The sequence below is a fragment of the Poecilia reticulata genome, linkage group LG20 (assembly GCF_000633615.1).
Source record: "Poecilia reticulata strain Guanapo linkage group LG20, Guppy_female_1.0+MT, whole genome shotgun sequence".
In the NCBI taxonomy this organism is placed as follows: Eukaryota; Metazoa; Chordata; class Actinopteri; order Cyprinodontiformes; family Poeciliidae; genus Poecilia; species Poecilia reticulata.
Window position 1 is genome coordinate 12,275,288 of NC_024350.1, and position 12,405 is coordinate 12,287,692.

At 38.9% G+C, this 12,405-nt stretch overlaps 1 protein-coding gene across 2 annotated transcripts; it reads right to left on the bottom strand.

The window, feature by feature from the left end:
* Positions 1-3,743: 3,743 nt before the first annotated feature.
* plcxd2 (phosphatidylinositol-specific phospholipase C, X domain containing 2) lies at positions 3,744-11,114 on the bottom strand. 2 transcript variants are annotated; one of them, XM_008438703.2, is made up of 8 exons: positions 10,615-11,114; positions 10,148-10,284; positions 9,928-10,047; positions 8,987-9,040; positions 8,748-8,828; positions 7,667-7,777; positions 6,877-7,007; positions 3,744-5,952 (listed from the first exon to the last, which is right to left on the bottom strand). In XM_008438703.2, the coding sequence occupies exons 1-8, from the start codon at positions 10,715-10,717 to the stop codon at positions 5,793-5,795; spliced, it is 897 nt and encodes a 298-aa protein (XP_008436925.1). In that variant the 5' UTR covers positions 10,718-11,114; the 3' UTR covers positions 3,744-5,792. The 2 variants fall into 2 exon arrangements, with proteins under 2 accessions (XP_008436925.1, XP_008436924.1); XM_008438702.2 differs by having other exon boundaries at positions 8,748-8,903.
* Positions 11,115-12,405: the final 1,291 nt, after the last annotated feature.

Here is a 12,405-nt window from a genome sequence, read left to right on the forward strand (position 1 = left end):
CCCCTCATAGTCGGCTCCACCTTTACTCGCACGTGAAGCTCCCGACATGCGCAGTGGTTTCCTCTGAGCGGGAGAAGATGTATCTGCCATGAAAAAAAGTTGTCACTCGTGCATTGGACAACGCTGTGACCAAAGTCTGCATTGATATGACATTCAGGAACAATCTGATTCTTCTGGACGGATCTTTACCGATTAAATTTATTTTAGCTCTAAGTATTTAATATCTAGGTGTTTTATGGGAATGTGGATCTTTCAGATCAATTTGAGAAGCAATTTTGATAGGTAAAAGTAAATTTTTTTGTGTCACGTTGGTCTTCTTGGGTAGGTGGTCTTGACTACAACTCTGCTACGTGGCTCCTTGGTTGCCTGTCCTCTCACACCCACCTTTTGTCCATCCCCTTTCTGTTGGATTTCTTTCAAAATAAATGCCACCAGTGGCAAAAAAAAGTGAAGTTCATGTTATGTTAGGACAGGAGACAAGATGTTTCCATCCCTGAAATTATGATGCATAGAATCACATATCTAAGTCTAAACTATGTTACASAGAGTWAACATAATAAAAACATGCTTTATCTGTGACATTGTTCATTAAATGGCACWTTTCTAATGTATTAAAATTAAATACGATCGGTACACTTAATGATRTTAGCGATTAGGTAATCCATTCAGCAAGTACTTTTACTTTTAATACTTAAGTATTTTTAAAAGCCAGGACTTTTTTACTTTTACTTAAGTACAAATGTTAATGTAGTAGTTTTACTTTTACTTGAGTACATTTTTGTCTGTGTATTTGTACTTAAGTACATTTTTTGAGTACTTTCTCCACCACTGGCTGCGGGTGATAGCAATATTGAAAGGAATTCCTTCTGCAGCTTCTGTCTTTAGTAAACACGCAAAGGCAAACAGCTGCAAGGATTCGGGGTTTATTTTTAAAAAAAAGGGGGGGATTGAATGTTCCTGTGGACAAACAAAGATAAAAAGTTTCAAGTTCCAGCATCAAAGAGTTGGATATCAGATAAACATTGACTTTTTTTTGTCCCTCCTCTGGCACACAAACTGAGAATGCAATTGAAGTTCTGGCATTGTGTTCCAGTGGCCTGTCAGGAGTTTGCTATTAAAAATAAAATAAAATAAAAAAAGGAAGAAGTGGAAGCCTTAATTTGCTAGTTGCGTGTTTGCTGAAGAAGGTCTCAGAAACCATTATTTTAAAAATAAAATCACTGTTTCCTGTTGACTGCTGGTTTGGCGTTAGAGGTGGTCTAAGGTGGAAGTGGACTTTTTCAGTTTAAGTTTAAAAAAGACAGGTTGACAAATACACCAGTTGTGTGCTTATAGTTTTAAAAGTTATTATGACTGGATCATATATATAAAAAATATTTAAACTTTTTTTTTGCATTTTTGCTGGGAAAATATGTCACGCACACAGTAATCTGTCACACATCAGCCAGTAATTGCCTTTATATATTATGGTTGCATCTGAATCCAACATTAAATAAGAGGTGGTGCACAACAGAACAAATTTATAGGAAGTAAAATAACACTTAAAAACGTTTACTAAGCGCTAATTATGTTTAAAGAACAAATTACATTGAAAGTAAACAGATTGAACTTATGAAAGTGAAAACAAATCAAGGCAAAAACACAGAGTTCAACGCATATTCAGATTAGGAGGCATGTTCAGTCATCACGTTTACAGACGCTCAGTGTTTTTCTCTATGTAACGCTTCCTGTGGAGAACATTCAAATGGTATAGTTTGCTTTTTGTGTTATGCTACGTGCACAATTGTGCACATCTCAACTACATGTCCAGTTGTGCATCATTCTGAGTAACAAGTACGTGCCATCAGTCCTGATGGGTTGTTTCATTTGGCAATCTTTTCTTCTCTTCTTGCCATTTAATAAAAGCAGCTGCATTGAACAAAAGGGAAGATTTATTTAGAGCTGTAACCGAAAACAACTTTTGAGGCATGAGGAGTTTGGTTTTTGCCATGCTCACAAATCAACTGTTGGGCAATAAAATGGTGGTGGTGGTGGGTGGGTGGGTTGTGTGTGTGTGGTAAAACAAAAGTGGCATTGTGAAAATTTCAGTACAAGAAAGCAGACAAATAAAGTAAAAGAGTTTATAGTTAGAAGGAAGAAGAAGTTGTTCTCCACTTTTTACACTGCCTTTCATGATGCATGAGTGAGATACATGGCCAGAAGGAAATCTCTTAATGGTTTTGGTCTCCCACAATCAGGAAGTATTACTACCAGCATGCTCTGTGCTTTCAATATTTATAAAATTTCACACGGGTTCAACATGGCGCGCCGTCTTTTGATGCTATAGACGATTGGAGCGCTAACAAAGCTAACCGTTAACACTATATATATTTTCTCCTAGCTCCTTTTAACATTCTTTCTTGCCAACTGCCTTGCCAGAACCCATTACACTCTCTTATATCTTCATGGGTAAGAAGTAAGTGCTAGCAAGAATTTCCCAGTTACATCATCCTGAGGCTATGCAATCATGGTGACTGATTGCATTCCTAAAAGAATTCCCCCTTTCCCATGTGTTTTCAAAAGGTAGTGCAGGAAATCTAGACCCTTATGGGAAGGAATTCTTTTCCCTGTGTTAGAGGAAGCAATTCGTAGGTGTCCATTTCATCCAGGAGAATTTTAAAGACTTACACATTAGATTTAATCATATGACATAAACAGAAAAAAAAAAAAAACATGGAACTAAAACAAATAATAAACCAAAGTCTTAGTATAAGAACATGGATATGAAATAATTTGTTTCCAGACTATTTTCATGGCTTGATATTTTATTTTATTACAGAGGAACTTGTTTTGTAAAACGTTACGTTGGGATGGACACATTCATTCAGCATGTTTTTACAATGTAAAGTCTGAGTAAATAGCTTAGGAAAACTAAGTGACTGAAAAATACTAAGGTTAGTTTTCCTCAAATTTGATTCGTTTAGCCCGAGTCAAATTTTAATTTAATTCATTTGGAGGAAATGAATTAAATTTCCTCCAAATGAATTGGAGGAAATTCATTTGGAGGAAAGATAGTCATGAGATACACCTCCAGCTGTTTTTACAGCTGTATAAATATCCCAGTCACTACAGTCTGTCAAGGAATACTGGCAATTTTGTGCGCCACAGATGCTAGCGACCTGGTTAGCTTCAGTTTAACACATCGCGGAAATAGCAGACGTTAAATGGGTTGAAACCGAGTTTACTCGGCGGTTTAGTGTTAAGCCATTAGCCCCATTAGTGTGGATGTTCTCTTCCCGCCACAGTTCCCATCTCTCGACACGTACAAACCGTGAAAACCAACCGTGACAATAATCCTGCTGCCAGAAATGCTAATAAAACTACAACCATGTTTGGTCATGAGGACGTCTGCCGAGGATTTATGCGGAGCGAGATGTTTGTACTGGACTGTTTGGAAATGGGCTGACGAGCTGGATGAGACTCACGAATCCAGAACGTTCCACTTTGATTGGGAAAATGAATAATAATAATCAGATGAGTAACGAAGTTCACACGCAAGTAAAAGCAGTCTCGTTATTTATTGCAAACACAAACATCTCGCATTAGCTGTCATTTTCTCCTTTGAAGCCCAGGAAGCCAGCTGGAAAACAGAAAAGCGGGACACGAGGAGAAAGAGAGAGGACCAATCCAAACAACAGAGGAATGCTTCCAGTTCGGCACGCTGCTGCTCTCGGTTCTCCCACTCGCCTGCCATGGTATGTGTAATTACTCCACAATTAAAGTGCCTCTGCTTGTGTCTCAGTGTGAGAGAGAGGACCTCATAGGGCTCGGTGACCACACTCAACAGTGTCAACAACGCGGCCTGGACAGATGCAGGCAGTTTCGCATGAAAAAAACAAAACAAAAACAACAACAACAACTCAGGCAGGGTGTGAAGTGAAGTGGTCAAGCCTGTACATAAAACAAAACATCACAGTTAACGTTTACATGCCACTGATGCTGAGGATAACAGGTTTTTTTTCTTTTCAGATATTTAGCTTTGGTCTTACTGACTTCTTCTCAGTCTGTCACACAGTTGTTCCATACATATAAGATTTCTGGCAACTCACTTATTCTCTGCTGTCTTGGTCCCCGTTTTTTTTTCTTTCGTGTCCATAAAAGTGCAGATATTCAGAGCATTGTTGTCTATGAGATGCATAGTAATCACTAAATCCACAAGGCACAAAACACATAGGAACACATACTGATGCAGAAAACATTCAAATGCACAGAAAACACTTTATACAGTTAATACGCATTCATTGACTTGTGCATAGTTTAACGGCTACATATTTAGGTTCTGATGAGACTTTCCCAACATTTCTCCAAAGGGATTGTTTTTTATTTGATTTTTTTTACTATTTTTGCATCAAACCCAACAAACCGTAACCATAAAAAGTGTAGCTGTTTATTTTTATGGGTGCATGTGCTTTACAGGGATTGCGGAAAAAGTTCCACACATATTTAGCCTTTCAGAATCTACGCCCTGAAGGTGTTACTGTCTATAGCGCTTGTTAAATGCCATTCATGTTGAGACACAGCGGACTCCCTGCCCAAAGCCTAGACATAAAAAGTAAACAAAATAAAAACTTCACTGGGGAAAAGTGAAGAGCTAAAATCCCTAGCTAGGCCCAATTTGAAAATGCATTTGTTTTTCATTACCTTTTACTGCTACATGCAGTAACTGTAAACAGGGAGCACACCCCATTTATAAATGGTAGGGATTTAGGTCTCATTTCCCTCCCCCCGCCCAAAAAACCCAATGTGGTTTCTACCAGGTTTTATTATTTTAAATCTGTTCTCAAAGACAATTAACACCTTTATTTATTTTTGAAATAAACAAATGCAAAGCTGAGATGGAAAAGTTGCGTACGTCGGCCCTTTTATATGATTTGGGAGGAACAGTTACAACCAGCTGCATCTGATCAAATGCACTGGAGTAACAAGGCATTGTCAGTGGTGACTTCCTGTGTAAAAGCAGTAAACGTCAGCAGTTTGCCAGCCGAGTGTTGACGCCAAGAAGGAAAGACGGTGATCACCTTGGGTGCGCAATTCTTGCCACCATCAGTTTGGGTAGAGTTATAAGGCGATTTACAAACAATTTGAAAATTATTACTGTATAATGAAAAAAAACATCAGCAGAAAACTTTCCAGGAATGAACGTCCCAGACAATAAACCCCAAAGATGCCAAAGTCCGGCCAAATAATTCTCAGAGAAATTGTGGAAATCTACGATCTCCATGTTGGGCATTTTCTCATTACTCTCTATGTTCGTAAATAGAAATTCTGCGTTCGTATCTTAGTCACCATTTTGATAAATAACACATCTAGATGTAAAAGATTAACAGCGTGTCTAGGATTATTATAACCGTGGTAACAGGTGGAGCGTTTGTGAAATGGGTGGTCTGTGTTGCAGCTACATTTCATAGCAGCGATGTGAGGTATATTCTTGTGTAAAACTGAATACAAACTATTCTTCGTCCTCTCTAACCTGACCCCTGGTTTCCCAAACTCCTCTTGGCTGCAAGTAAAATCTAAGAGTTCCAGGAATACTTAAAGGCTTACAAAATTTCTGCAAACCCTAGCATTTAACTTGAGTTGTTAAATTAGAAACTGAAGCTCTCCAGGCAGCAGAAAAGCTGCCTGCGTGCCAGCTACAAAACCTCCTGAAAGTCAATAACGTCATCATGTGCTTTACTGAAGCCATTTTATCCAAACAAGGAGAAAGACATGAAACCAAACCATCTGACCTCTGGTCAAAAATGGGGCATGTGTCATCTGGGTTTGCGTTCTGACTCAGACAGCAGCAGGTTGTTGAGTTTAATCACAATGTTGGCAAAGTCAGTGAGCTCCACAAAGTCCGAGGTGACGATGTTGACTCCGTCCACTCCTGGCCGTTGACTCTGAACCCAAGACATTATGGTTGGCAGGTTTCTAGATTGATAAAAAGCAGACAGGCTATTAGAGACAACAAAGTTAGAGCTATCTTCAAATCCAAACATGCTTTATTTGAAGCATGTCGGAACAGAAGATGGGTTTAGATAAACCTTTGATTTTCTTTTAAGGAAATTAAAAGTTAATTTTCTCATTCTGGTTAGTTATACTTGTAAAAACTGTTGTAGTATATACTGTTAAACTTTAATTTGGTCAGTTGTTTGTATTGTCCTTTTAGCTTTTTTTTTTAACCTGCTGTTGGTGTTCTGAAATATATGATAATGTGGGAGAAAACCTATTCAAAGAAAATAAGCAAGCTGCATCTCCCACACTCTTGCCTTGGAGTCACTCCTCTGCATTCCTTCGTTTTTCATTCCTATCAGGCACAACACATTCAGAGACAGACCTAATGTGGCTGTATCACTTTAAACATCCAAATGTATTTCCCCCTGCCACAGCCTAACAGAACAAAACCTGGAAGCTAATGTGTTTATCTGCTTGCGGTACGCAATTGTACTTCCCGAGAAGTGCAAAATTAGATCACCTCCCGTCTCCGTACAGTCCATTCGGGATGATACGCCGCAACGTAACGTGCTAGTCTCATATTTTTCTTATCTGAAGGAATGAAGAATACTTTCTCTGTGTCAGGATTTCAGCTTCATTTAGAGCTTGCTTGAAGGCTAGAGGAAGTAGATCCCTGGAGAGTCAGTGCAGCCACATAACGTTTCTCAACAAAATAACTGAGATATATCTGAGGCATGACGTGCAAATGAGAACATCTGCGCCTTGCTTTGTGATCGTAATCGATGCATAGACAAATATACCATTTATGTGAAGCAAGATGACAATGTGTGCACATAGCATGATGTACATGATTTAAAAATACAACAACAATGTAACTAATTTATGTAGTTTGGTGCTTACCTTTCTACCAGGTATTCACGCAGTCCCCACACCAAACCTTTGGCTACAGTGTTGGCCGTAGGAGTGAGAATGGCTTGGGTGACATGGAAGGATCCCTGTTTGTTTCTTTCTTTTAATGTGGTTTCCAGAAACTAAGAGAAAGTAAAATAAAAGGAGGGGGAAAAAAAAAACTTATTGAGAAAGAAAATGAGCATGCGAATTTTGTTTGCACGGTTACGCAAGGATGAGCTGCAAACGTTGCCCACAAAGGCTTCATTTTAGGTAAGCAGAGAAACAATGTGTTTGAGACACGGAGGCATGCAGCAGGGGAAGAAAACATTGTAGTTGGGTGACAACATAGAAAAGACAGAGTAAATGGTTCTGATTGCCATGTAAACCCAGAAAGTGGCAGAAGATGATCTCGTTCTTAGATTTGACATTTGGAACGTAGATTTAACTCCAGAGACGTTTCATCATTGCTCATTAACTGTGGACAATCCAACATTATCAGAGCCTCTCATCTCAGGTTCAAGTACAGCATCTCTTTAGATTAGGTCTGGACTTTGACTTCTCATTTCTAAACATAACCTTTACTCTCATTTAACCATTTTCCCTGGCAAACTTGTTTGTGGGCTGATGGGTGTTATTCTCCTGTATATGTGATTTTTCTGTTTTCTACTTCCAGGTTGATATGTTTATGTTTTATTTTACAAAACAAGTTTAGTTTTTCTTTTGTACCTGCTGTGTATGCATAGTGATGTTATCCTAATGTGAGGGTGAAGAAGCAACAAAAGAAATACTGTGGTCTTACTTGTATAAGCTTGTTGGGCTCAGTGGTGTTTGCCCAAGGAGCAGGGATTTTATTTCCAGGCCACATCACAGGGATACCTTGAGCTGATGGGTGATGGTAGAACACAATGACCTGTAAAGAGGCGAAATAATTAATAAGATATTTGTACCTTAATATATTAGTTTACGACTCTCTCATGAGATGCCTGAATTAAGTCCTACCTTTCCTTTGTGTGTCTTAAAGAATGAACCCCACTTCTATTGTTTAAGCATTACTACCATTTCCTGCTCTGCAATATGTACATTTTTCTTAGCATTTAATCATGAGACGTTCATCTGAAGTAGTTGTGAAAACAAATGAGATACAGAAAATTAAGTGTCCTGAATTTGACAAACGTAACAAGGAGAAATGCTGCCCCCTTCAGGTACTTAAAGCACAGCTCTACGTTTACTCATCCTCTCCTTTTCTTGTCTCCTGCACTATCTCTGGTACCTCTGCCAAGTAGGCTAAGTAAGCAAAAGATTCGGGTCACAGGACAAGTAATGATAGTAGGCTATTTTCATCTGATAGAGCCCTGGACACGCTCAGTAGTAGCAGCCGCAGAAATGTGGGTTTTCACAGAAACGGTTGCCAGTCTTTCATATCTATTTACATGCGTATAAATGTTTTGCGCATTTACAAGGAGAAGAAAAAACAAACAAACAAAACAAAACAAAAAGAACAATGTACGTTAATAATAAAACCAAAAGATAAAGCTTGTCTATGAGAGTTTGGTGAAAAGATTTTGTAGATTTTGTAAATCAGTAGTGAAGTCAAACAGAAACGACTGCGCTTAAAGTTAAAGTCGGAGAAAAGGGAAAGTACAGTTGCAAGGCAGAACAAGTGTTAATGGGATGACACCCACCTCTAATTCCTTCTTAGGAATGTCAAAGACAGCTGGGATTACCTGACATTCATTGATCTGTCCACCACACGCACACTCACATGTTGATTCTCTCATACATGCATTAAATTCACTTTTCAATGAAGCTGTTGTAGCACTTGACTGGAGGGAAAAAAAAACATCCAGATTAAATGTTCTGCTGCAGTGTTCCGGTCTCACCTGGTATTTCTTCTCCCACAGGTAGTTCAGAGTAATGTTCTCCACTGCGCAGTCGCTGCACAGCTTGCTGCCAAACACTTCCTGTAGCATACGGATGAGGTACACATGGTGATCTTCATCCATCGCGTAGTAATGATTGAAGTCCAAAAACACGACCTTAATCCAGAATGGAATCAACAATCCATCTAAGCGTTTATCTGCGTTATAAAAAAAAGATACTGAAAAGTAGTGATTCTTACCTCTTTCTTGTGTCTGTTCAAAAAGGAGTTAATTTCCAACAGGCCGTCTCTCACCTTTACAGACAGATTGAAGACAAGCCAATGATGAGTGGATGGATGAAACAAAAAGTCTGTTGCTAATGCAGGCAATGAATAAACTCTGCTTCTTGTTTGACCACAGTTTTAAACCTCCAAAAGTGTCATGCGTTAAATTAAAAAGTAGAGGCAAAATCTCAAATTTAATAAGCAGTTTTCTAAGCAAATTCAGCAATGAATAATACCTTTTATAGAAATATCTTTTAGAAAGGACACCTAGCCAAGCTCAGAGAATAGACTTTAAATACTGTTATCTTATAAATCATTGAATGGCTCAGCACCACAATACATTAAAGATCTGCTGTTGTTTTATCAGCCTTCCAGAACTCTCAGGTGTTCTGGTTTTGGTCTGCTCTGCATCCCCAGAACCGGAAGAAGCAAATCTGGAAGAAACTTCCAGAAAATTTAAAAACAGCTGAAACACAGTTTCTTTAAATTGGGGCTAAAAAACAACAAAAAAAAAACTGGTGGTTAACGTTAACCAACATATTTGATGTTCCTTGATGAGTTTGATGATGCCACTCAACAAAATGTAATTTGTGTCACTGATTTCTCAATTGGTGACTGTATGCAATTTGAATGACTTTTTATTTTATTTCAGACAAATAATGTTTACAGCTAAGCTCGCCGTTTGATCGCTACTCAGGCTCATCTCCATGCCCTACTTAGTGGAACACAATACTGCAAGAATACCATTACTCTTGCAAAAAAAAAACAAGAAATCAAAAACAAAGACAAACTGTTAAAATAAGCTGAAAAATGGTGAAACATTTATCTGGTGAAACATATTTGAAATAATAAATTAAGCAGTAATTGTAAGGTAGTGTTGGCATCTGTTTTTTTTTTCCTTTCTCGTCTTTACTCACTTTGTGTCCAAAGAGGCCATGGATGAAGTAGATCTCATTTCCAGGCTCACCTGGTTTAGAAGACACCCTGAGATCGAAGTAACGAATTCCTGCATCTAATTGCTCCCTGAATGTCAGGTTCTGGGGAATAAAAATAGAATATTTTAGAAGAGGCTGCAAATCCGTACATGGAAGAACAAATATTCAAAATTGTAACTTTTCTGTATTTTGAGATTAGTACCTGTGTCATTGACCACTTCACCATGACTTTCTTGGCTAGTACGCTGAACATGGTGGCTAGGTACTTTACATAAGATTTCTGATCAGGGCCCACCGGGGCGTGCACATCCACCCAGAAGGTGAAGGAGTCATGAGAACCTGGAACAAAGTATGAAACATGTCGCTGCTAACGAAACGTGCATGACGTGGAGAGGAAAAATTGCACCTGTATGGAAACTGAGGAGCAGACGAGGCAGATAAAACAAGATAAAAACAATGAAACTCGGGAGGAAAAAAAAATGCTTGAGTTGGAGTTTGGTTTTTCTGGATAATTGGTCCACGACTTCAAACCCTGAACGGACGAAGAGCTCAACTCTTCTTCGCATCAGTCATTCCAAATACACAAGGCAATAATTACATTCCTTTCAACCCTGTTGTCAAATTTTCCATCTCTTCTCTCCTGTTCTATCCCTAACTCTTTCTGCTCACCTGGCACAGCAAGATGCTTGAGAGGCATGGCACTGAGTATGGAGGGAAGCGAACCCATCCAGTCGGCATGGACATTGCCAATCCCAGCAGGTCTCGTCCTCATGTCCCTCAGTAGGCTGCCTGCCAATGTCCTGGTCAGGAAACTGTCCTTTGGTACAAACGCACGCCTGCAAACGGATCACCGTGTGCTTCCAGCAGGTAACAACCACAGCAGGTCATCATGGAATGTTGCAATTAATTTATTTCATTGCAGTGTCAAAAAAAAAAAAAAAAACCTCTACTTTGGTTGTGACTCGATTGCGTTCGGTGTTCCTGACCATTTGTGCTATCTCACACCGGCATTGCTGCTCATCCTTAATGAGACCGGCAGGGAACTAACGACCACAATAATCCTCTTAAGTCCATTTCCACTTGTTACAGCCCTCTTCCCCGCCCGGCCTGGTGCGTCTGAGCTTAACCTGTTCTTTGTGTGTGCTAGAATCATCAATGAGACGTACAGACACCGGTAAAAAACTACTGGAGGTGAGGAAATTGCCTCAGATCTTCATTATTGTCCAGAGTCAGCAAATACTGATGTGTGGATGGGTTAGATGACTGTGCATAAAGCACTAATCTGATCACATGGATCAGATTAAGACAGCCACATAGTTGATGTAGAATGACACACCCAACCCAATTTCATCATCACATATCGTATTTCTTCTGGCCATGCTATCTTGGAAACTCGAGAAAACTCACTTTCGATAAAGTGCCTCGCAAAATGTGATGCTTCTTAAACTATTGGAATTGTATGTGATAGATCAACGCCAAGTAGTACATCATTGGGACAGAAAATGATACATTGTGTTCAACATTTAACAAGAATAAATAAATAAAAGTCTATTGAATGCAATGTGAACAGATCCTTCAGAGCAGTCATCAGACGCTTGACCAGGGGTGACCAGGTCCAGTCCCTGAGAGCTACTGTCCTGCAAATAATGTAATGCTCCTGTTGCATGACAGTTTACTGCTCTAAAGTAATGGGTTATAAATGTTTTCTTCACTGAAAAACACGCCAGCAATAAATCTTAGGCTCTGAAAAGAGTGAAGGGATTATTTAAGTCCACAAGGGGGCGTCCTGAACTGTCCCACACCAAAGACTGAGCTTGAAAGAGAATTAAACCCAACCATAGTTATTGTTTTAGTGTAATGGAGAAAATATGTGACGTTAGTTACACACAGAAAAACTATTTGTGGCTTATGATGATATAAAAATATAATAAATAAGTTCTTGGCTTGCTTATATTCTGTATTGTTCAATGGACTGAGAGACTGCTGTGATTTTTTTCCCCTCCATGTATGGGAAGCACTGTGCTGCCATGACGCTGTGACATAATTCAGGATAACAGCTGATAGCTGACAGAAGGTTTTCAGGTGGTGTAGCCACACTAAGCTGTCGTTTGCATGTTAAAACACAATTTGATCACTATGTTGTTTTATGCAACCACTGAACATTATCGGTTCAGCTTTACTACTATTTTAAGTTGATATTTTGATAAGAGAAAATTGAAAAGTGGAGGAAAATTCTGTTTTTGTTTTGTAATTTTATACTTTTTTTATAACTTTTTTAAAGTAAATGGATCATAGTTCAAGTAAGGGACATGAAAGATAATAAATATGGTTGAAACGAGATGATTTTTCGAGAGAAAAGTGGATCTGACTGGTGGTTTCGTTGATGGCTGAGCGTCTCTGCTTCTGTAGAGATCACAGTTGAAGTTGGTAATGATCTGCACAGCTCTCTATTCTGACCAG

Excerpts from the sequence above, each read along its gene's own strand:
- plcxd2 (XM_008438702.2), bottom strand. The coding sequence starts at position 10,717 with ATGAGGACGAGACCTGCTGGGATTGGCAATGTCCATGCCGACTGGATG. Across the intron at positions 9,041-9,927 it reads ATGGCCTCTTTGGACACAAA|GTGAGAGACGGCCTGTTGGA; the intron begins GTGAGTAAAGAC and ends CTGTCTGTAAAG. Across the intron at positions 8,904-8,986 it reads TGAACAGACACAAGAAAGAG|GTCGTGTTTTTGGACTTCAA; the intron begins GTAAGAATCACT and ends TTCTGGATTAAG.